Here is a 25,629-nt window from a genome sequence, read left to right as displayed (position 1 = left end):
ATAAGGAGGTTTTCCTACAAACTTATTTATTTAGTTTGATTTTTATCCCACCTTTCCCACAAGCAGGCTCATGGGGAGGATTACAAGTCATAAAGGTAGCAATATATTGCAGAGAAAGCATTTGACAATTTAAACTGGGACTTTATGTTTGCAGTAATGGAAAAAATGGAGCTGGGAGAAAGCTTTATAAGAATGATAAAAGCAATATATTCTGAATAAAGTGCAAGGTTATGTATAAATGCAGATCTTACAGAAGGTATGAAGATTAGTAAAGGTACTAGACAAGGTTGTCCACTTTCACCATTGTTGTTTATAATGACTCTTGAAATATTATTGATGCAGATCCAAGAAGAAAAAGATATAGAAGGATTAAGAATAAAAAGATTTACTTACAAATACAGAGCTTTTGCGGATGATATAATGTTTATAAATGAAAACCCCATACAAGTTACTTCTTTGCTGTTAGCTAAAATACAAGAATATGGGGAGTTGGCGGGACTTTGTATTAATAGAGAAAAATCTGTGTAAAAATATGCAAATAAACAAGCAACAAGAACTTCAGAGACTAACGGGTTGTGAAGTCACCTCCAAGGTAAAATATTTGGGGGTGGAGATAACAATGAAGAATATTGATCTGTTTAAAAATAATTATGAGAAGTTATGGCATAAAATGGATGAAGACATGCTAAAATGGAACAAGCTTAATTTGTCATTGTTGGGTAGAATAGCTGCAATTAAAATGAATATTCTACCAAGAATAATGTATTTGTTTCAAACTATTCCTATTGTGAAGGATAGTAAACAATTTGATAAATAGAGAAGAAAAATTTCAGAATTTGTGTGGGCTGGGAAGAAACCAAGAATTAAAATGAAAATTTTGACAGATGCAAAAGAGAGAGGTGGATTTCAATTACCAAATTTAAAATTATATCAGGAAGCAGTTTGTTTGGTGTGGATAAAAGAATGGATAACACTGTTAAACAAAAAGCTCTTAGTGCTGGAAGGTCACAGAAATAAATTTGGCTGGCACGCGTATTTGTATTACGGGAAAAAGAAGATGGACTTTTTTTCTCTCACCATTATATAAGAAATAATTTGCTAAATACGTTGATGAAATATAAGAAGTATGGAGATGAGAGAAGACCGTTATGGATAGCACCAGCTGAAGTAATAAAAATAACAGTCGAGATAAGTGAAGAAAAGTGGTTGCCATATAGTCAATTACTAAAAATACAAAGTGGCAAAATAGAACTGAAAACTGCTGAAGAGTTGAATAATAAATATGATTGGTTTCAAATGCAACAAATAAAGAGCTTGGTGGAGAATGATATTAAAATTGAAGGAATAAGGAAAGAGCAAACAGAAATGGAAAAGTTTTGCTTGGAGACAATGATAAATTAATTTCAAAAGTATATAAATTACTTTTACAATGGTCTACAGAAGATGAAGTAGTGAAATCTCAAATGATTAAATGGGCAATTAATGTAAATAAAGAAATACAGATGGAAACTTGGGAATATTTGTGGAAGAACTCTATGAAACTTTCAACATGTCAAAGTATTAAAGAAAACTGTTTTAAGGTGATGTATAGATGGTATATGACTCCTAAAAAATTGGCAAAGATGAATAACAAAATGCCAGACAGATGTTGGAAATGTAAAAAACATGAAGGTTCTTTCTACCATATGTGGTGGACTTGTGAAAGAGCTAAAATGTTTTGGCAGATGATTCAGCAAGAGATTTCTAAGATCTTGGGATATGAATTCAATAAAGTTGCAGAGACTTTTCTGTTGGGATTACAAATGGAGACATTTCCAAAAGAAGATAGAACTTTAATCTGGTACTTGCTCTCAGCTGCTAGGACATTGTATGCGCAGTTGTGGAAGCAAGAAATACCAGAGAAATGGGATTGGATTGTTAAAGTTATGACATGGAGTGAAATGGATAAGTTAACAAGAACTTTAAGAGACTATAATTTAGAAGTATTCAAGATGGAGTGGAAGAAGTTCAGAATATACGTAGAAAAAGAATGGAAAATAAAGGGATATTGGACAATTTTTGATAATGATTAACTAAAAGTGGGAGGAGGATATGAACTGGTGTTCTTATTAATTAGGGGCATCTTTTATAATGATGGTTTGAATAGAGTACACCAGCAGGTTAAGTAATAGGGGGAGGGGGAGGTAGAAAGTAATATATGGGATAGAGAAAAAGTAATTATTAATGTTATAAGAAATGGAATATATTGCCATATGTTACTAATGAAATTGTTTTAATCAGAATAAAGATAGCAATATAAATGTGGGTAATTAAAGCCATATTTCAGTTAAAATACAAAGCAAATACAGTCAGGATGGACTCGACTCAACAGCAATGCTCAGTTTCGGCTGGTTGGCCAGCATTGTCAGCGGGCAGGCTGAGATGGATTTGGATGTCCGTCATCTCATCTGAAGGCCAGTGGAACAACTCCAACTTGAACATCCTGCAAAATTGTAACAGATCCCACAGGGCCCTAATCTCAAGATGGAGCTTGTTCCACCAAGTTGGGGCAAGGATAGAAAAAGACCTGGCCCTAGCTGAGGCTAACTGGACATCCTTGGGGCCAGGGAAACCAGAAGATGTTGACCAACTGAGCACAACACCCTGTGAGGGACATATGGGAAGAGGCAGTCCCAAAGGCATGCACATACAGCCTTGAAGGTTAATTCCAAAACCTTGAACTGGATCCGGTACTCTATTGGCAGCCAGTACAGTTGGCTGAATGTGAGCCCGTACACGTGTTGCTGTCAGCACATGTGCCACCGCATTCTGCACTTGCTGCAGTTTCCAGGTTCGGTTCAAGAACCACCCCGCATAAAGCAAGTTACAATAATCCAGTCTGGAAGTAACCATTGTGTGGATCACTGTAGGTCTTGGAAAGTGAGATATGGGATCAATTGCTTGACTAGCTGCAGATGGTAAAAGGCTGATTGAGCAATGGTGGCAACCTGGGCCTCCATTGATACGGAAGCATTCAGGGGTGCCCCCAAGTTCGCAAGGGACCCCACACCGTAGAAGTTGCTGTTTAACACTCACTGAGATGATCAAATTGCAAATCTCTTGGAATCTTGTCTATTCTTAATCTCAAATCTTCATTTCCCTTGTTTTCTGTTTTGTAACCTCAAAACAGCTTTCTCTAGTGCCACCAACACACACACATTTCAGAACCATGAGAACCATGAATTCATTTCCCTGGCTGGGAGTCATGTCCTGGCCCAGACTTAATGGACTTCTAGAGAAACATCTTCAAGGTATTAGTGCTTATTGAAAAACATATTTAGCCATTAGCTAAATAAAAGACTACAGGGAAAAGCCATCACCTTATTTGATATTACACTATAGTACTGTAACAATAACTTTGTGTTTGCTTGTTTTAACAGTTGGGCAGTTCCGCAGGGCCTGCGAGACAGCCCTCTTCTGGCTGGCCTATAACTAACTGACATTGGAAACTTTATGGAAGGTTGTAGTGTATCATTTTGGCAGATCGCTTGTTCTATATGTTTTATTATTCTACTATTTTAAATTGTCTAAATTGATGTATTTTTAAAGCCATTGTTGTAAATTGATGTATTTTAAAGCCAAATTTCATGTTAGATTTTATATGTTGTGAGCCGCCCTGAGCCGCTTCGGAGGAAAGGGCGGGATATAAATTGAAATAAACTGAAACTGAAACAGTGCAAAACTGCTGCAATATTGACACCACAAAATGTTTTGCAATACTGCACTTGCATGGTTGTCAGTGAGCTTTGTTGGCTAGTTTGTTCAGCACATCTTACAACTAGACTGCTGTTCTCATAGGAATCTATACAACTAAACTGGCTTAATTAAGTTTGTGAATTTCAACAAAATGCTGTCTCATCCTTTTGGCCTAACTGTATTAAACTTCCAAATTGAATATAACACCTGTGAAATTAGAGTAGTACCTGATATACACTGTATACAGAGAGTTTTATCAGGCATTTTATTCACTTAGCACAAACCCTTTACGCCAATATGAGAGCAGAGAACTATTTTTTGGATCTCTTCTTCCTAATTCATGAGTCAAATTCGGGTTTACTTGAACAGGTGAGAGTGCTAAGAATTTTATTTTTTGGGGGGTGTAGTTTTGTATTGTGTGTTTGTGCATGTGTGCACCGGGATGTCATGACTACTTCTAGTGACTGACCCGTCCTGGGGGCCTGGAGGATATTCAGAGAGGTGGCTGAATAAACACTGCCCCTGTCCTCCCAACCTGTTATTCCAAGGAGGTCTCCCATTCAAGTACTTGCCAGGGTAAACCCTGCTTAGCTTCTGAGATCTGACAAGATTGGGTTTGCCTGGGCTATCCAGGTCAGGGAGAGTGCTACAAACTTTGATAAGAGATCTTTGCTCACAGAGTTACCCTTTACACGATCACAAATCAGGGTTTTATTTATGTATTTAGGAGATTCTTATGATTCCACTCCAGAGTCCTTCTTGTTCTAATTCTTTTTTTCCTGTTTTCCCTTTTCTCTCAAAGTATTATCAAGTGAAGCTTACATTAATTATGGCTACAATCTGTCACACAGATTTAATTTTAAGCACATAAACCTGGGCCTGATTATGGTCTGTACCTTATAGACTGTCTTTATACTTCCTACATAGATTCATTTTTCCAACTGAATGGGCAATACATGATACTTTTCTGATAAATTCCAAACGTTACCAATAGATTTCTAAACTGGGTTTTCCCCTTTCTGGTCCTTCCTGTAGCATGTACCTGATACCCGATATTCAAATTAAAAGGTCTACAAGCTGAATTCTGTAACGTAATCCCCAAGTATAAAGGGTTGAATGATTGCAGACTTTACTAGAGCGCACAATTGCAACACTTTCCATCCCTCAGAAAATTCATCAGAATTCTGAAGGGACACATAATAGCTATGATGAAAATCCTATCAATCAATGACCAGTATCTTTTGCAGGCTTGCTGAGCTTTAAATTACATTTACAAAGTTGCCAGTGTATTTTTTTTTTTTTTAAATATTTGTCACAGGGCACTGTTAGGGTAAGTATTTATGTCAGCATTGTTAAATTTTACTCAGAATCCAAAGGAGCAAACAATTGTACAATACAATGTATGATTATGCTGCTTTCGTTACTGGTGGCAACTTCTAATACCAGCTATAATAGTGTACATATTAATCCTTAGTATGAAAGGCAACAAAAACAGGAACATTAATATCTTCTATAAACATATGCAGCAAATAAAAATATTTTGTAACAGAGTACCATATATTGTGCTTTTTCACCTGGCATTATAATAAAAAATCCATTAGTGGTAATTTGAAAAGTAATCAGTTAGGACAAGGGGACTTATAATTATATCTGTCTGGTTCACAGTAAATGTAGTACATCCAACCAAAAATGTTTGAGATGACTTCTATACCAAGCACTGAGATATAAACAAAAATGGCAGATTGCAGCTTTTATACTCTACAGGGAAGGAGCATGAAAATATTAAAAGATGTCCTTTTTAGTTTTAAAACTACACAGTAGCTTTTCTTTTTTAAACCCCCTGCCCCCGGCAAGTTGTAACATTTCCTTCAATTAGAGTTCTCATAGTAATCCAAACAAAACAAATATCTAGTGGTAGATTTCAAGAATCTGGTTGTTTAGGATTGGACAGAGGACTCTCAGAACAGCTGAGTCTAATCCAAAATGAGTCAATATCTTTTTTTCTATTGCTTTAATAATTTATTAATAACAAAACAACACATCAACGTAACAGGAAAAAATTCTATAGCAAAGCCAGAGGTCTCTAATGTTTCTTGTTATAATGACCACATCACCTAGAAGGGCCTAGAATCCACTCTAAATTGGAATTATTTCACTTCCCTCCTGATATACCATCCTAATTTATTTGGAACAATGGAAAGAACTTGATCTGCATTCACAAAATCTCAGGATACAGAAATGTCCTTTACAGTGTATTCTAAGCATTCCAGGTATTCAGACCATGAAACCAGCCTTATCTGCTGTACATTATCTCTGATAAATTTAATAGGTCTTAGGTAGAACATGAGCTTTGTAGAAACTATACAGGGCACCATCCAAGGTCTCTGTGGATTCTAAGGTCTACAAAACATATATGAGAAGCTCTCAGTAAATCATGCAATTTGCTAGAGTGGGTGGAGGTAGTCAGAAGGCTATATGTTGTGGAATATTCTTCATGGTGTTATCAAAGGCACCTGAAGTCTAAAAGAAACCCACACGGGTCATGCCCTTCACATTTGGGACAGGAAAAGAAGATTAATTATGGATCAGATTGGAAAATGGCTCACAGTCACTGTCTTCAGAATCTCAAAAAAGCAAATCACATGCAGAGGTTTTTGAATAGCCAAATTCTTCAAATTTCACCCATTAATTTGTTAAAAGCTTTTTTGATTAACCAACTAAATGCCTTTCTTTGGTGGACAGTCTAATTTAAAGCTTTTTCACAAAATTTGCAGCATCCATTGATTGCAGGTAAATCCTATTGCAATAAGTAGTCACAATCATATGTTTGAGCCCCAAGGATTTCCATGCAGACATAATTTGCTTTGGATTATGCAGATAAAAGATAGTACTGGAGAACACAGAGGTAGCTGTGTTGGTCTGCAGTAGAACAGCTAGATTCAAGTCCAGTAGCACCTTAGAGACCAACCAGATGTTGGGGATCTGAGCTATTGAGAGCTTAGCTTATACCCAGAAAATCTTGTTGTCTCTAATGTGATGCTGGACTTGAATCTAGCCACTGGAGAATGTATGCAGGATGGGTACATACACTGTCCATTTATCTATGGATTCTTACTGGTACTTTCATTCTTGATACTTTGCAGAAGGAAACTAAGGGTACTGTGAAAAAAATCAGGAATATTCATTCTGAAAGGCTCAGAAAACTGAGGACAACTAAAAGGAATACTAACACGATGTGTAACTTAGAACAATTCGAGAAACAGAGGAAAAATGCTTTTTGAAGAACATTCTTTCCTGAATCTCCCCTCCCCCACCCAGGCCAAGACCACAACTCATCCACACAGAAACTACAACATGAATCAAAACTATATCCAACACTGTCACAGAAAGAAAAGTCTGGAAAGAAAGCTGGCTTGTGCTCAATGTGAAAAGTGATTTGCTTTGGATAAACAAAACAATGTGGCACCAACAAGCACTTACCATAACAATACCCCCAGACTGCTCAGCAGTACACATGCTCATTATGGGTGCCATGCCAATGGTAGTACCTTGGAAATATACTCCGCTGACAGAAGAAAAGAATGAATGTTAAAAGAAGACCATCAGCTTTTGAAGGCAGGTTTAGCCCCCACCATCCCCTGGTATCCCCAAGCTCACTCTTATACTTTATCCCACATAAATTAATGGCTGAATGGGGGAAAATAAAGTACTACGTATGCAGACAAAACCCACCCCAATGCCTGGCTTCTACTGACATGATTCTCATGGAGTTTAATTCATGGCATTGGTTATCACCTACAAGCCCTTCATAGCCTTGGATCCACATATCTGCAGGACTGACTATCCTGATTTGTTGTGGCAGCTTCATTCACTTGAGCAAAGGTGAATGAATTCTGAAGCTGCCACCTCACAAATGGATATCAACTGCCTCTTGCATTTGAGCATCCTCTGCTGAGGCTCCTGCCTGATGGAATGGCTTGCCTGTCAAGACTGGGGAGACACCTACTTATCTTGCATTCCAAAGAACCTGTAAACACAGAATGGGCTGGGAGGGTATTTTTTGCAAAAAGGGAATAGAGCTGTAGTTTTAATGCCTGGGAAAATGATAGACAATTTCCATTACACTGTTTAATGTATGTATCATAGTATTTTTGCATTATTTTCTAAATTTGCAATTCAGCTTTATAACATTCTTTATTATATATATTGTAATTTTTATTGCATTGTTTTCCAATTTTGTGATCTTGTTTTTTGCATTGTTTCTTGTATGTATTATACTTTCATTTTTGTTTTCTCTAATTCTGTAATCTATTTTTAATTACTGTAATTACACAATTACTACTATCCTGTTTGTTGATTTGTTTTTTTTAAAATGACATTTTCCACCTTGAGACTCAGTGGGATAGGCAGAAGAAAAATGAAATAAATAAATAATATGACATAATGATGGAAATTACACTAGAATTAGCAACTTTCATTACAATCATAAAGCTGAATGCCATTTCTTCGATTATGAAATTCTCTCCCAGTATTCACTTCTTGTCAGTGAGCATACCTCACTAGCTGTGCATTGTCATGTGGTTTACGAGGTAGTAGTTTCAGCTTTCGCCAGTCCAGGAACTCATGTAGGCTAGTGAAGGGGTCTTGGGTTATTGTGCACTTATCCATGTCATTCCAGATTTCCACTCCAACCAGAGCTATTCGAATATTTAGTGGCCTATAGAACTGATAAGAAAGCCAAATCAGTATTTTGAATCCTATCCCGTGCAAGTAAAATACACAAGTGTAAACATCTAACATAGGATTACCATATTTTGAAAAGCAAAAAAGAGACATATTACCAACTGACTACTTCAAGCAAGTGATCACTATGACAAATCTCATTTTAAATACCCCTACTATTTAAAATGTGGTAATTGTTACTAACTAAGAATAGTCCTAACCTTCCAATCCAAAAAGAGGTCATTTTTTAAAAACAGCCTAAAAGAGGACACACACACACAAAAAGAGGACATCTGGTAACCCTATCTAGTATGACACACTTAGATTAGAGGATATTCTCTCCAATCTTTTCTTATATACAGTGAGGGGAAAAGATTTCAACTGTCCTGCTATGCATGGAGGTAGGAATAAGGCAAACTAATGTAACACATTTATGCCCAAACGTTACAGCTGACTGCTGAATTGTAAAAGAGATTTTAATTGTGCAAGGTCTTATTCAAACATTGCACACATGAAAGGATTCTTTGTGGTCTTGAAGACAGGACAGGCATGTCTGATGGATGGAAGAGAAGACCTGATCTCACTTCTCCATCATGCATAGGAATGTGATCTGGGAGCATATCTTCCAAGCCAAATGACAGGTTTTCAAAAGATGTTACTGGTATAGATCTATATATCAAGGTCTGATTTTTGCAAAATTAGTCAATGAAAAAGAATGGGATTTTTAAAAACATACACATCAGGCTCCTAGTTAAGAATGACACATTTCTTAAACATTGCATTTTTCCCAGAACAAACAGTTACTATCTATATTCCATTTCCTGTTCATACCTAAAGCATTGGAGGTTTAAGTTTCAAACATATCAAAGGTTCATTATAGAATACTATTGTATTCACATTCTAGTTCCTCTGAATCCACAGCTTTATTTAAAAAGTAAGCCTTTAGCTCTTTTCACTACAGACAGTAAAAGTATATCTCCACAATGAAAAAGGCTAGAGGGTTTTTAAAAAATGAAAGTTGGGAACTCAGAGGAACTGGTACATTGTCAGAATAGATGGCTATAATGCTACAGTGACCTAGCTACTTATTTATATTTATTTATAAAACATTTAAGTGACACCTTTCCACCCAAATTGGATCTCCAAAGTGGTGAACATTAGAACGTTAAAACATTTCAACATTAAAACAACCTTTAAAATAAAGTGTGTTTAAAATAAATTAAAACATATCAATGTATGTAACACCAAAACCAAAGAGGAGAGCCAATATCTGTTCTGTCAATGTGCCAAACAAAACAAAACAAAAGTCTTCAAGCACTGGCAGAAGGCAACAAAAGAGGTAGATGGATGACTCTCCCTGCAGAGAGAATTTAAAAGTTTTGGTGCAATGACCAAGAAGGCCCTGTTTCGGGTTGGTACTCATTTACCTTCAGATGACAGGGGCATCTGAAGCAGGGCCTCCAAAGATTACCTATGTATTACCATTTTTTAAAAAAGCCTGAAAAAACCCTCCAGTGGTATTCTGTGATGTGGAAAACAGTGGTTACAGGTCTTGAAAAAAGAAAAATGGTGCCAGTGTAGGTGGGACTTTGGATAATGCATACCTTCCCATCCAAACTGCCTCCTTAATGGCACTCTTCCCAAAAATACTGGAGAAAAGAAGGTTTGGGAAAGAGTGCTATAAGCATGATTATTAGAATACAATTAGACCACAAGGTAATAAAGATGCTTAAAATAAATAGTCCTGCAGTTTGGTAGCCAAAGTGGATGAAAACCTCTGTGTGGAAGCAGTCTAAATGAATCTGGGCTGCTAGCAATGCTTTCAAAGTCATATTCTCAAAGTGTATGGCAAGAATATACCATTCAGGAAGTAGACAATTTCACTGAGATCAATGCTATTTCTATTGTTCCAACTAAAATGCTTTACCTTATCAACGTAGTTTGCAATTTCTATCAGCCTCTGCTTCACTTTCTCCACTTCCTTGCCTTGTCTCTGAAACTATAGGAAAATTTGAAGTAACACTGAAACATTTTATTTTTTTCATTATTCTTCTGTCATCATCTACCATTCCCAATAAGTTATTCTCCAACTTGTCCTGATTATGTTGAATTCAGGGCAGTGTAAAAAAGCAAACAATTGTAGGCCTATAAATAGCTCACATGCTTTGAATGGATTCCAGATTAAGGAGAATGCCAGTAGCTGACACTCCCAAATTTTCATGACTATAGTAGTTCACAAGAGAAACTTGGTACAACGGCGAAGTGCAATCTCTGTCTGCTATTGGCTGGAAACTGACATACAGCTCAATTTTTAAACTGAAAATCTTTTCCTGTTATAGCTTCCTCCTTAATAACCATAAGAATTGATTTTTACATGAATACTAAGAACTGCCTTTACAGATTTCCAGAGGAGATCATTGAGATCAAGGCTTATTTTAGTTAGCTTAATGTAATGCATGTTCAGGTGTTTGTAATGTTTGCCAAGAGTCTAGCAACCAGAAATTTAAATCTGGCCACCAGTAAAATGAATGTATGACGGTATCTTGCAACAAGTGAAACCATTTAGCCTGGTATTATCTAGTGGGAAACAGCTCCAAAGTCTCAGGCAGAGATTAATAGGATAAAAACGAGAACTATAAGCATCCAAAGCATTTGCTAATGTGGCTGCAGGTGTCCAGCTGTGATTGAACCCAGTGAGTCCCTATTTCCCAAAAAGGTCATGGGGCATGTCTGTAACTGTGCTAAGAATTAAACTAGCATACTACCAACCAAATAAATGAATAAATGCATAAAAATTCAAGACAAAAAGTTATGGAGTTATAAGACATTCTTTACCTTCCTTGCTGATACAATTCTCTATACCAGTTTCATTTTTACTTTTTTGCTTACCTCTCGGTTATCAGCCACAATAAGAAGTTCCACATACTTGGTGGATTTCAGGGCTTCCCTCTTGTGCTACCAAAATGAAGACCAGAAATTAGTATTTCTAGGGCTTCTAAATTTTGGGCTATTCAAGTATTATAGTGCCGCTACTGTACAAACCCATTTAAAAACAATGAAAAGCATTGTCCCATATTCTTCTAGCAATAGGTTTGCCATTTGCTCTCCTGCAGGGAGTAAAACCCCTGCAGTCAGCCCCTGTCCCACGCTTTCAAGAAACTGAGCTTTAAGATTCACAACCAACAGCTGGTGCAGAGCCACCAACACCCTCCAGCCCTGATTCAGCAAGCCTCAGTTAACCATTCCTAGCCCACCAATATCTCCGATACCTTTAGAAAGCCACAGACACAGCCTGAGGACAAAATTACAGGCAAGAAGGCAGAGTGCATGCCTCCTGGCCTGATGCAAGCAGCTTGCTGATGAGGATGAGTAGATTCTAGGCTTCCCAACCCTCCCGCTCTGGCGGGAGTCCCCTGGGTTTGCAGCCTCATCTCCCGGTCTTCAAGAAGTGGGAAGCGGGGGGTGGGGGGTGGAGGGGGGGGGAGAACATACCTGTAGGCTTCATTATAGAGCTCCTGAGCCGTTTGTAAAATGCCTGCCCCTTTAAGGCTGGGCAGGGAGCAGGAAGGGCTTGGGAGAACAGCCCCGCCCTTTCTTTTGCTTTCGCTTTCACAGCAAGAGTTCTCCGGAAAAAGATCTGGTAAGTGTGTGTGTGTGTGTGAGAGAGAGAGAGAGAGAGGGAGGGGGCAGGGGATTCCCTGGTTTGGAGGCCCTCCCCCCTTTTAGAAAGCGTGGGGGGGGGAGGGAAATGTCTACTGGGCATTCTATTATTCCCTATGGAGAACGATTTCCATAGGGAATAATAGGGAATCCATCCATTGGTATTGGGGGCTCTGGGGGGGCTATTTTTTGAGGTAGAGGCACCAAATTTTTAGTATAACATCTAGTGCCTCTCCCCAAAATACCCCCCAAGTTTCAAAACGATTGGACCATAGGGTCCAATTCTATGAGCCCCAAAAGATGGTGCCCCTATACTTCATTATTTCCTATGGAAGAAAGGAATTTTAAAAGGTGTGCTGTCCCTTTAAATGTGATGGCCAGAACTCCCTTGGAGTTCAATTAGGCTTGTCACATCCTTGTCCTTGGCTCCACCCCCAATGTCTCCTGGCTCCACCCCCAAAGTCTCCTGGCTCCGCCCCCAAAGTCCCCAGATTTTTCTTTAATTGGACTTGGCAACCCTAGTAGATTCAGGATTACTTCTGAGCGGTTGGCTGCAAACATGTGAAGACAACATTGTTTATTCTGAATATATATGATGATGAAGATGACAACATTGGATTTATATTCCACACTCCATTCAGAGTGGCTCACAATCTCCTTTATCTTCCTCCCCCCACAACAGACAGCCTGTGAGATAGGTGATGCCCCCATCCTCTTCCCTCCCTCAGAGGCAAAGTTTTCTCTCACTTTCCCTTTTGTGACTGAGCCACCCTAGTTTCTCTGTTTTCTTCTTTCCTGAAGAATTCTGGCTATCCCACCCTGTCACAGTATAATATTTTGGCTGTTTGCTCATCAGATCTTGGAAGCCAAACAGGGTCAGTGCTTGGAAGGGGATCATCAAATAAGACTCTGCAATGGTAAACTACCTCTGCTTCTCATTTGCCTAGAAAGCCCCTTGTTGAGATCACCATAATTCAGCTGTGATGATGAAGAAACTGAAATTTCTATTCTTTGTCTCCCTCACCAACAAAAAGGAAGACAACAACCAAAAAATCAGAAGGAGATTAAGACTGGAAACGATAGCCGTGAAGGAGCTGGAAATTAGTATTTCTACCTCCAAGGTCCTTAGCAGTCAGAGACCCACATATCTTCAGAACCACCTCTCTCAGTACACCATGGGAAGAGCGTTACAATCTGGAAATAAGAACCTCCTGGTGGTGCCTGAAAGAGGTCCAGCTGTCCTCAGCCATGGTCTTATTGGCCCTCGCCCTCACCTATGGAACTTCCTCTGTCTGAGAACATCTGTGCTCTACAGGATCTGTTACCATTCCATAGGGCTTGCAAGGTAAAGATGTTCCGCCAGGTGTTTGCTTGATGACAGCAATGATCTGGTACTCTCACATCCCGCCCTCTCTCTCCCATCACCTTGCATCTTACTTATCCAGGGGGCAAGCGGTTATTGAAAATTTGTTCCATTTCAGACAGTATATTGTTTCACTCTGGTTTTATATATTTTAATGCTGTTTTAATTTTGTATTATTATATATTCATTGATATAAGCTACCCTGAGCCCTGCTCCCAGCGAAAAGCAGCTTACTAAGTCAAATTTAATTTAAAAAATAAATTAAAGGTCACTGGATGATTTTGACTCAATAGCTCTCTCTTAAAGTTGCTGTGAGGGAAAAAATGAGATAACTCTGAGCTCTTTGAAGGACAAGTAGAAAATGTATACCAATGGTCAATGTATTTATACAATACTGAGAAGATAACCTTTCAGTTACTGTAGCCATTATACATGTCAAAGATACAGATGCCCTTTTGCAAATAATTTATGTCAAATTATTTTTTAATTTTTATTCTAGTTTATTTATACCCCACTTTTCTCCCCAATGGGGACCTAACACTCTCCCTTCTCTATTTTATCCTAAAAACAACCTTGTGAGGTATCTTATGCTGAGACTGTATGACTGGCTGAGGATCACCCAGCAATCTTCCATGGCAAAATGGTAATTCGAACCTGGATCTCCCAAATCCTACTCTAATCATTATGTAGGTCATCCTTGAAAGAGCATGTTTATTTATATGTGTTATTCTCATGTGATGTTCATAGTATTAAGGTGTAAAATGATGTGGTTGTATATGCCATAAATAACTGAACACCCAAAACACATATTAACATAGATACAGATGAAAAAAAATATCCAAAGGCACAACAAATGAATGAGTCTGCCTCAATGTGTAGTTGTTAAAAATGAAACTCTAAACATGCTTAGCTGGAAAGTAAACCCCACTGAAATGAGAGATTCACTTATGAGTAAACATGCACAGGTTATAAATGCTTTCTGAGGGGATGTTGTTATATAATCATCTATAGTGCCAGGAAGTTTTACTGCAGGCAAGCTGGCTACCACTTTTTCCTGGTATGAAATTGGGGACAGAAATGAGCTTTCGACAGAATCTAACAAGTTTGAGCAAGGGCTTTTGTGCTTTTCATACTAAATAATTGCATATTGTCCTGGGTCTAAACAAATGATTTCCAACATTAAAAAAAAATAGACTAAAGCAATTTAATCCAAATTGAATGTCCAATTCTAGACTTGTGGAAGAAATTTCCTAACAAGCTGAGGCAGTCTGAACAATAAAGCTGGAGTCTCCTGGCCAAGATTTATAAGGACATTTATTTGTGCATTGCTGAAATACTGTATTGCCCAGCTTACTCCTCAACATTCACATCATGCAAAACACAAAAACATACTCCCCCTTGAAAATCAAGAGGAACACATTGGCAAGAGTACATACTGTCTATTGACTTTTTCATTTTAAAGGTGTTGATGCATGATCCTGCAAGATCCTGCATCAACACTGAGGAATGGGCTCATATGGGTACCATATAGTTAGACACAGGATGCTACACAAACACAGCAGCATGAAGGCCATCCCATATCATCATCTAATAGTTAACTTGGCCTCCATCTGTGGATGCGTAAATCTCCAGCCATATAGACAGAAAGGAATTTATTCAGCAAACCTCTGGAATGCTCCCAGGTTTGCAGAGAAATCTAAAACTAGGGAGGAAAGAAAGGAGTGTTTGTGCATTCGCACACAAAGCCCCTCTGTTGGAGCTGCTGATGGGCAGAGGCAGTGGACCTTCGGGTGTGTGGGGGAAAGGAGTGGAGTGAGCACAGTGGTAGGGGTTGGAGCTGCAAGGTGGGGTGGGAGGAGACGACACCCCACACAACTTGAGATGGCAGGGAAGGGAAGATGCTATGGCAGACAAGGTAGGTTGGCAAATAGTTGGCCTGCCAAGTGTGGAGGGGAGGATAGATGGGTGAACAAAGGGCAGTGGGAGCGCAGGCAGGCAGAGCACTGATGAAGGAAATACGAGGGCAGGCAAAGTGCTTTGGAGGGATGAGTTAGCAGGCAGACTGGCAATGGGTGGGCAGGTGGACAGACCAGCAGGGGGATGGATGAACTGGCAAAATTGTGAGAGAGGGATGGGTGGGTAGGCAAAACAGTAAGAAGAGAGAGGAGATGACAGGGGCACAGTCTGAGGAAAGAAGGCAGTGGGAGGGGGCCAGTGCTGGAGCTAAGGGGGCAAGAAGAAGTAGGGTGTAGAAGGGAAAAGATGGCAGGAGGAAATGTTAGTTGGAAGAAAGGGAATAGAAATGTCGCTGTAATGGGGGTCAGAAGACACTGAAGGAATTTAGCTAAGAATTTTTACAGGTTTCTGCTTGTATGTTAAGAATGAATCATCCTCATCATCCTCATAACCAGTGTATGTATAGCTGCAAATTCCAACATCTATTTGAAATGGAAGTTTATTGACTTTGGTTCCACTGCACAAGTGCTGGCACAGCAGATCAAAGGGATGAAGTGGAATACCAGCGTGGATGTGATGGAATGAGGTGACATTTGATGTGATAATGTTAGTCTAGCATGGGAACCTAACATTTGTTCTACAATCCCCTGGACTGTATAATACTTCTGGAGCAATGGGAAGATTGGGACTCAGGAATAAGATTGGTATGCAGAACAGGTTATGCTGCTTTATTGTGCCTGTGGATTTAAAGTTTCTAAGCTGCCTGACACTGAATGCTCTAAGTGCATTCTGCACTACTCTTCTTCAGACACTTGGAAGGTGGATTTATTACAGAATGGTCAACCTCATGCAGCATCCTGTTTCTAACAGATTTATTTATTTACATTATTCATAGCTTGCCTTTCTTGCTGAGACTCAAGGAGGATTACATACTATAAGTCTATGTGATGAACAGGCTGGGACTATCTATAAATAAGACAACAGGGTTTGGATTACAGAAATTTGAAAACTAACCAGATGGCCTGGAAGGTGCACAGAGGACTCCTCCTTGTTGCTGCCTTAGCCACTGTTAGTCAGAAGTATACTACTTCTGAACATGACAGTTCCATTTTGCCATCATGATTAATAGCCAGTGATGGAACTTTCCTCCATGTATTTGACTTTTTAAAAAGCCACCCTTTAAAAAACGAATCCTTTTTATATATGAAGTTTTACCAGACACCCATAATTCATTATGAGTTTCTGAAACTCCAAACAAACTAATAAGAAGTATTTTGACTGCTCCCAAGCCCGGCACTAGAGTTTCTAGTGCCCCAGGCTGCCCCTGTGCCCCCCCAGGTGTCTATTCATGCATGCAGTCCGATGATGTCACCGGAAGTGACATCATCAGGGCACGAAATCCTGTGCCTGGCCCTCTCTCACTTCAAAGGGAGCTGGAAAGATCTGTTCCCAACTCCCTCTGAAGTGGGAGAGGGCCGGACACGGGGCAGGCTGCATCATGCCTGGATGGCAGTGGGCATGCTTAGAGCTTGGGCAGCCTCAGCAAGGTTGGGATGCATGCTGCAAGCGCACTTAGAGTGCACTCGCTGTCATGCCCCGACTTCGCCAAGGCTTGGGCAGCCTTAGCGAGGTGGGAATGCAGTGGGTACACTTAGCGTGCGCTTGCTGCCATGCCCCCAACTTCGCCAAGGCTTGGGCAGCCTCGGTAAGGTTGGGATTGCAGCGGGTGTGGGTGGCGCTTGTGGGAAGGGGGCACCTTCTGGTTTCCCTAGGCCAGGGTACACCCCAGGCCACCATCTACTTGGCTGACTCCCACACGCTGGCTCTGACTGCTCCCTAAAGTGTAAATTACAAAGGAATTAAAACTTCATAAAGCAACTGAGCTCTATAAGATATAGAATCAACTGTAGTAGTTTGAGCTTGAGAGCATGTTGTGCCTGATTAATATTATTAATTGTTTCCATTACTTGCTGGGGAAGGGGTGTTTCCTGGATAGACAATTTGTTTCTAAAATGCCCCTAATTATCACTTCTCTTTGCCTGCACAGCTAATCTCTGCTTTAGCACAATCAGCTTCCTCATTCATCCAAGATTGCAATTTTTTAAAAAGAAATAATTAAGCTACATAAGAGATTTACAAATTAATGCTAACAGGAAAAAAAAATAGCACCCTTAAATTCTCAGTCTTCTTTTCACCATGCTATTATTTCATAGCCTGTTCATGAGTATTTTTAACATTGAACTTATTATTGAAATGATTGGGCAGGAAAGGCAACTGCTGAGAAGTTTATTGCAGAGGTGCTAAAATCACATAGAGAATTCTGTAGCTTTCAGGCACATGGTAAACTTATTCTTTGCATACCGGTTGCTGTCTCCTTCAATTTCTAAGTGAAGTGGCAAAGAAGGGATACTAATGCTGGATTTACCACGTGATTGGAATCTAGAGACCAACTCTTTATGCCCTTTCCTATGCAATTCAGAATGAAGTCAGAGTCCAGTAGCACCTTTAAGACTAATGAACTTTTATTCAAGGTATAAGCTTTTGTGAGCAAGCACACTTCTTCAGACAACATGGCTACCCATCTGAATCTATGCAATGTGATAAGCTTTCAGTGGCTACTTTGTTGATTTTTGATGTCTGAAGAAGTGTGCTTGCACGCAAATACTTACATTGGTCTTGAGGATGCCACTGGACTCAAGTTTTGTTCTGCTGTAGATCAGCATGGCTACCCATCTGAATCGATGAAATGCGATAAGCTTTCAGTGGCTACACTGTTGATATTTGATGCTGTTGTCTATTTTAGGAAGCAAAATAGTATTTTTAAAGTGATATTAAGATTTTCAAGTCATTAATCAAGCGCCAGAGTTTATTTGTGGTTTGTTGAAAGTCTTGAGGACATATACAGTATGTCACAGGAGTACACCCCCTCACATTTTTTAAATGCTTAAGTATATCTTTTCTTGTGACAACACTGAAGAAATTACACTTGGCTACAATGTAAAGTAGTGAGTCTACAGCTTGTATAACAGTGTAAATGTGCTGTCCCCTCAAAATTATGTAACACACAGCCATTAATGTCTAAACTGCTGGCAAAAAAAGTGAGTACATCCCTAAATGATAATGTCCAAATGGGGCCCAAGGTGTCAATATTTTGTGTGGCCACCATTATTTTCCAGCACTGCCTTAACCTTCTTGAGCATACAGTTCACCAGAGCTTCACAGGTTGCCACTGGAGTCCGCTTTTAAGACAGAACCTGGCTAAACTGACTTGTAGCCACCTAGCCATCTTATGTACGATTGTGATCTATAGCACCTCAACTAATTTTAATTCCTTAATAGCTGTTTTATGTATTTTAACCAACCTATGTAACTGAATTGTATTTTAAATTTGCTTGTCTAGATTGTAGTTTATTTAAATCATGGTATTCCATGTCTGTGAGCCGCCCTGATCCCGCCTTTGGCGGGGGAGGGCGGGATATAAAAATAAATTTACTTACTTTCTTACTTACTCTTCCACTCCTCCATGACGACGTCATGTAGCTGGTAGATGTTAGAGACCTTGCGCACCTCCACCTTCCATTTCAGGATGCCCCACAGATGCTCAATAGGGTTTAGGTCTGGAGACATGCTTGGCCAGTCCATCACCTTTACCCTCAGCTTCTTTAGCATGGCAGTGGTCATTTTGGAGGCGTGATTGGGGTCGTTATCATGTTGGAATACTGCTCTGTGGCCCAGTCTTCAAAGGGAGGGGGATCATGCTCTGCTTCAGTATGTCACAGTACATGTTGGCATTCATGGTTCCTTCAATCTTTTAAACAGTAGCTTCCCAGTGCTGGCAGGACTCGTGCAGCCCCAGACCATGACATTTCCACCACCATGCTTGACTGTAGGCAAGACACACTTGTCTTTGTACTCCTCACCTGGTTGCTGCCACACACGCTTGACACCACCTGAACCAAATAAGTTTATCTTGGTCTCATCGAACCACGGGACATGGTTCCAGAAATCCATGTCCTTAGTCTGTTTGTCTGCAGCAAACCGTTTGCGGGCTTTCCTGTGCATCATCTTTAGAAGAGGCTTCCTTCTGGGACGACAGTCCTGCAGACCAATTTGATGCAGCATGCGGCATATGATCTGAGCAGTGACAGGCTGACCTCCCACCCTGTAGCAATGTCATGGCGTGGGGCTGCATGAGTGCTGCCGGCACTGGGGAGCTACAGTTCATTGAAGGAACCATGAATGCCAACATGTACTGTGACATACTGAAGCAGAGCATGATCCCCTCCCTTCAGAGACTGGGCCACAGGGCAGTATTCCAACATGATAACGACCCCAAACACGCCTCCAAAACGACCACTGCCTTGCTAAAGAAGCTGAGGGTAAAGGTGATGGATTGGCCAAGCATATCTCCAGACCTAAATCCTATTGAGCATCTGTGGGGCATCCTGAAATGGAAGGTGAAGGTGCTCAAGGTCTCTAACATCCACCAGCTACGTGACGTCGTCATGGAGGAGTGGAAGAGGACTCCAGAGGCAATCTGTGAAGCTCTGATGAACTGTATGCCCAAGAGGGTTAAGGCAGTGCTGGAAAATAATGGTGGCCACACAAAATATTGACACTTTGGGCCCCATTTGGACATTATCTCTTAAGGGTGTACTCACTTTTGTTGCCAGCAGTTTAGACATTAATGGCTGTGTGTTACATAATTTTGAGGGGGCAGCACATTTACACTGTTACACAAGCTGTAGACTCACTACTTTACATTGTAGCCAAGTGTAATTTCTTCAGTGTTGTCACATGAAAAGATATACTTAAATATTTACAAAATGCGAGGGGGTGTACTCACTTCTGTGACACACTGTAAGTACATATAGATAGATCCAGGTGGGCAGCCTTGTTGGTCTGAAGCAGTAGAACAAAGTAGGAGTCAAGTATCACCTTTAAAACCAACAAATTTTTATTCAGAATGTAAGCTTTTGTATGCATGCATACTTCTTCAGCACTTCTTCAGATGAGGGAATGGGGTAGAGTGAGCAGAACTACATATAGCTGGTGGGTTAGGAGTGTAGAGTGATACAAAGTTAGGATCAAAATAGTGTAATAAACAAATTGAAAGGCCATTTGGTCTAGATAGAATTTGCATGGGAAACCAATAAAAGGTAATAAAAGTTGCCTGTTAATTGCTCTTGCTACAAGTCTAGGTAAAACAAAAGGACATATATATATAAGTACATATGTACTCAGAATTTAGCAAGGAGAAGCCAGTGGCTGCACTGCCTAAGAAGGACAGGTTTTCCCCATCTAATATAAATATCTATGAAATATATATATATATATATATATATATATATATATATATATATATATATATATATATATATATATATATATATATATATATATATATTTGAAAACAGAGGCTCTAGAGTAATTGTTGAGTCTTGATCATTTCAATTGTAAAAAAATATGAGAGCTTCATTTAAGAGTAGGTATATTTATGATTTTTTTAAAAAGTCTGTGTAGGAGAATGCTTACCCAAAGTGGTAGTGTTTTGATCTCCACCCAACTAACTTGAATAAAAAATGTGTTGTCACTTTAATAGAGGCTGTTGAAAACAGCAAGATTCCAGTAGCATCTTAAAGACTAACAAAATTTGCAGCAGGGTATAACTTTTTGTGAGTCATTGCTCATTTTTTCATTCTTTCATTTGACCCAACTCCCTTCTATTTAATTGTATTGAATTCTCATTATCTAGATACACATTTTGATTTAGGCGTACTTCCTCTTTAAAAAAAATAATTACAAATGACATTCCACCACATTTATGTAGTTTTACTAGGGATAAAGTGTTAGAGTAAAATGTTATCCTACTAGGTAATCAGCTTACTGATTGACTAAACACTAAATAGTTCTACTGTACTAGTCTTACCTTGTATTAGTCTTTTACCTTAAACAGTGAGAAAGGTTTACTATAAATGAAAATAAATGAATTTTGCCATGTAGACTTAAATTAAAAGGATGTGGATACTTCTAAATCCTTGGATGACAATAATGTTTGCCAGAGGTCCTACTAATTCAGAACAAACTGGCTCAAACATTTGAGATCTTCAATAAGAGAGATGGGATCTATGATGTGAAATGGTTGTTATAATAACCATAGAATGGATGAAATTTAAATACAAAACTTACCCTGGTAATAAACATCTGATTAGACTGTGCAGCATATTCCTGTGCGATACCTGAGATGTTGAGATGATGACCACAAGAACCCAGGCCTAGTTTTAGGTTCTCTGCTTGGTAGATTATGTGTTCACTTATAGCACCTTCCAATGGCTCCAATATAGAGGCTTTATCTTCAAATAAAATATATCCCCTATGGTATAAAATATATATATTATGCTTACCTTTACAGTGCTGAGCTGTATCTAATCTAATTAAGTAACAGATTTTTAACAAATATGAAAGAGAAACATATGTTCAGAATATCAAGCCATGGCGCAAACTGTAAATTCTGTACGTTTGTAATGGTCAAACTATTCACTACTCTTGGCGATTCAATTTATTTCTGTTTAAACTCTGGAGCTCAGTGCCAAGCTAAACTATATTTGCATTTTATAGAGATTCATTACTGCTGCTCAAAGTATCTGCAATGGCCTTGCAAAATTAACAAAAATGTTCTGTTGACAGTTCTTAATGTGAAAATGAATGAAATGTGAGTGTACTTAAGTTTATTATCTGAATAAACATCAATAAAAATAACAAACTAGAAATTAATGCTAACTTACTAAAGCAACCTAAATTAGCCCAAATTGGTATATTAAGAATGAAGACAGAGGATCTGTCCAGTGGATCAGGCTTTAATAGCAAACCAACACACCATGCTTTAGCTGTACAGGAATAAGCTAGCAATGGGCTTCAGCCTTACTAGCATTTTCCCTGTGCCGCTTGGATTAGATACTATAGGGATAGAATATTTCCTGTTAGTGGAGGTCAGATTTCTGACATTCCTCCTTCTGCTGCAACCTAAAATGCTTTCTAGAACACTGTTCTTGGTGATCCTTCAGGAAATCCTTCCATCATTGGAAATGCTTCTTAGGATCTGCACCCTAAGTTGCTGATGAATAACTTTCTTGTTCGCAGCAAAATGTAGTTACATCTGAATGGATATACTATGGTTTATGCTTGCATGCAAATCTAGGCTACTTCCACCCAGGTGCAGGAAAAAGTACCCCTCCCATGAAAGCAGCAGATAGCAGCAAGTAGGATGAGCACAAATTGGAAAAATGCAGTTTAGCTTGTGGTTCATGATGTGCCCCATTCACGAACCACAGACCATCTCAATTTTTAGCTGCCTTACAAACCACTTTGATTCAGAAGGCAGTAGAATTCCCCCTGGTGTGCTTGGGACACCAAATTTGCACGGGGTCTCTGGCTGATTCTTCTCTACAAGCTCTCCAGGTTTGGTGAGGACTGGATTTATGGGGTCCAAGTTATGACCCCTCAAAGAAGGCAACCCCAGGAAAGTGCTTTCTGGGAAAATAACTTTCTCTTGCTGAGAAAGTGAAAGAGGAACTCCTGGGAACCATCTCCCTTTCTCCTGGCTGTGGTGAGCCTCAGCCAGGACATAGTGGGGATCTTCTGGGAAGGGTCCCCCTTTCTACTGGCTGTGGCAAACCTCAGCCAAGAGAAAGTGTGTGTGTGGAGGGGTGATCTCCTGGGAAGGGTCTCCCTTTCTCCTCGCTGTGGCAAGGCTTGGCCAGGAGAAAGTGGGAAGGGAATCTCCCAGGAAGGGTCTCCCTTTCTCCTGGCTGAGCAAGCCTCAGCCAGAAGGAAGGGGGGGGGGGATCTCCTGGAAAGAAGGGGATCACCTGGGAAGGGTTAAATGACTATGATTCCATTTTGTTCTTTGTCTTTCTTGATTGAAGACACAGGTGCACCATCAGCTGTTAGGCTGAAATTGATGCAAGCCATTTCAGTGATCCCTTTCACTTCCCCTCACTTCCCACCACCACCTGCACAAACCTCAAAAAAACCCCGGAGAGTTGTAGAAGGGTTGTGAAGGGGGCTCACATGAACTAAGATTGCAAACCATGACCCAGAGGATTTTAGCCTGAAATTAGGGTAGTGGGCATTTCTGTGCCCATCCCTATTCACTACCCAACTGGTTTAATGGATAGTCTTATCAGAAGAGCTGCTATCTGGGAGGAAGGAACTGGCAAAGCTTGAATTTCTTGTTTGTTTATTTATTTATGTTCTATCTATATCCTGCCCATTCTATGCAGACTCAAGGCAGCTAACAACATAAAGTACACATTAAACAATAAGCAATATTAAAACAATCAAACAATCAAACAAATTGCAATGGTGCTACTTCAGGATGATCATATAATATTTTTCTTTCTCAACGCGTACAGATCCCAGGCAGTTAGTCCTAAAGTGTGATAGATCCAGGAAAGTGTTTGTTGTCACCCAGCCTGGGTCTAAGGTAGTTTGAAATGCCCATCTGTGGCCTACGTTGGAACAGCTTGGGAGGGGGTGCTTGCTCTCTCCACACTGGTGCCATGGAACCCAAAGTCCGGTGGAGAATCTCTGCAACCAGAGAAGCTGGCTCAGCACAAGCAGAGAGCAACACATGGTCATTCTGCACTGTGCTACTGCAGCTGGGTTCCATACAGTGGCAGAAAATGCCTGCAACCTTAAGTGGAGCTGATGGGGGCACATTGAGGCACCCTCCCACTTATAATGGTTTCAAGACAGGTCGTCTCAGAGCTGAACAGTAGCAGCACAAGTGGGGAGGCATGCCTCCTCCCATGGTGTGTTCCCACTGCACAAGGCAGCAAAAACAATTCAGACGTCCATCTTCAGCTTCTTTTGGATTCTGCTATTCTATACTTTGTTTCTAAGATTAATGGCTGTACTACTATTGTATTTACCAGCTATGAATATCACATTAATGCAGTAAATCATACTTCACTGTGATTAGTAACCTAGGGAAAAACATCTTGTGCCTTACAGGAAAAGAGAGAGCTGTTCAGAATGAATGTCATGCATAGAAAAAAAAATCCTCAAGAATTTGCATCTTTTTACTCCATGTCTATCATCCTAACTACACCCACTTAAGTGTTATAAAGAGCTATACAATGCATTGGGTTATGACATATTGTGACTTTTAAAATCTTGCCTAGCTTCTACATAGTCAATGTCTCTGGTTAAATAAATGATACTCTTATTTTCCTATTACATAAACCTATCAATGCTCATTGCTTAAAAGTCATTGCACATCTTGCAGATACAATAAATGTGGTGGAGGAAAGCTAGTATTTGCTTTGAAAAAGAAGGGAAGTGGGCACCAGGAAACACAACAAAGGGTACCATGGTGCCAATGGGCACTGCATTGGGGATTATTATCCTAGGACATTTTCAAAGGACAAAAACCTATAACATTTCTTTTCCATTCCAAATCAGCGAGGGGGAATAGACAAATGTACTGCAACTACTATCTTCCAAAATAGTGACAAAGGCAGATAAGTATCAATAACTGGCAAATAAAAAGTAGACCAAGCGATAATTTCTTGTGGAGGAAAAAGTAGCTGACTACTAATATTACTAGTGAAGCTGACAGAGACAGGGGCTAGTTGGGTGCAGTTTCTATGTCACTGCCTCTCAAATGCCCCTTACTGCTGCAGTGCAAGGACTGTGTATGTATGCAGCTCTCTGCTGCAATGTGAAAACAGAGACCTTGGAGTTCGGCTGTCATATCAATTAGCAATAAACAGAACCTAACTGCTTTTTGATTAATCAGAGCTCAAGAAAGAGCCCCACTTTCTTTGCTGATCAGTAAATGGCAATGATAAGAGGTCATGGATCTGTGCACCAACACTTGAACCCTACATTTACCTGAGCTGAAAACAATAAATTTGGATGTCATTGTTCTAGCAAGTCTATTACTATACAGCATTTCTTCTAAGAGTCCTCCACTGCACATCACCTCCCTACTGCATACATACCTGTCTCTCCTTCTGCAAGTCAGGGATAAGACTCTCAATAAACTGTTACAAGGTTTAACAGGATCCTTTAGAAATGAACAATATTAATTCCAACTGCTTCTATGAAGTGGCGACATTCCAGCTTATGTAATTGCAGTCGTCTTGCCAAAAGCTTCCAACTGGATAAGCCTTACTTTAATTCCTGCC

General features: G+C 39.7%; 1 protein-coding gene across 1 annotated transcript in view; it reads right to left on the bottom strand.

The window, feature by feature from the left end:
- ADAM12 (ADAM metallopeptidase domain 12) overlaps window positions 1–25,629 on the bottom strand; it is a 359,573-nt gene that overhangs the window by 112,294 nt on the left and 221,650 nt on the right. The window contains exons 6-10 of the mRNA XM_060241431.1: window positions 21,626–21,809; window positions 11,347–11,412; window positions 10,385–10,456; window positions 8,291–8,460; window positions 7,216–7,300 (exon numbers count right to left, since the gene is read on the bottom strand). Coding sequence (XP_060097414.1) covers window positions 7,216–7,300; window positions 8,291–8,460; window positions 10,385–10,456; window positions 11,347–11,412; window positions 21,626–21,809 — 577 coding nt within the window. The remainder of the gene's footprint in view (window positions 1–7,215; window positions 7,301–8,290; window positions 8,461–10,384; window positions 10,457–11,346; window positions 11,413–21,625; window positions 21,810–25,629) is intronic.

The sequence above is a fragment of the Heteronotia binoei genome, chromosome 6 (assembly GCF_032191835.1).
Source record: "Heteronotia binoei isolate CCM8104 ecotype False Entrance Well chromosome 6, APGP_CSIRO_Hbin_v1, whole genome shotgun sequence".
Lineage (NCBI taxonomy): Eukaryota > Metazoa > Chordata > Lepidosauria > Squamata > Gekkonidae > Heteronotia > Heteronotia binoei.
Note: the sequence above shows the minus strand (reverse complement) of the source record. Positions and strands in the feature narration are given on the sequence as shown.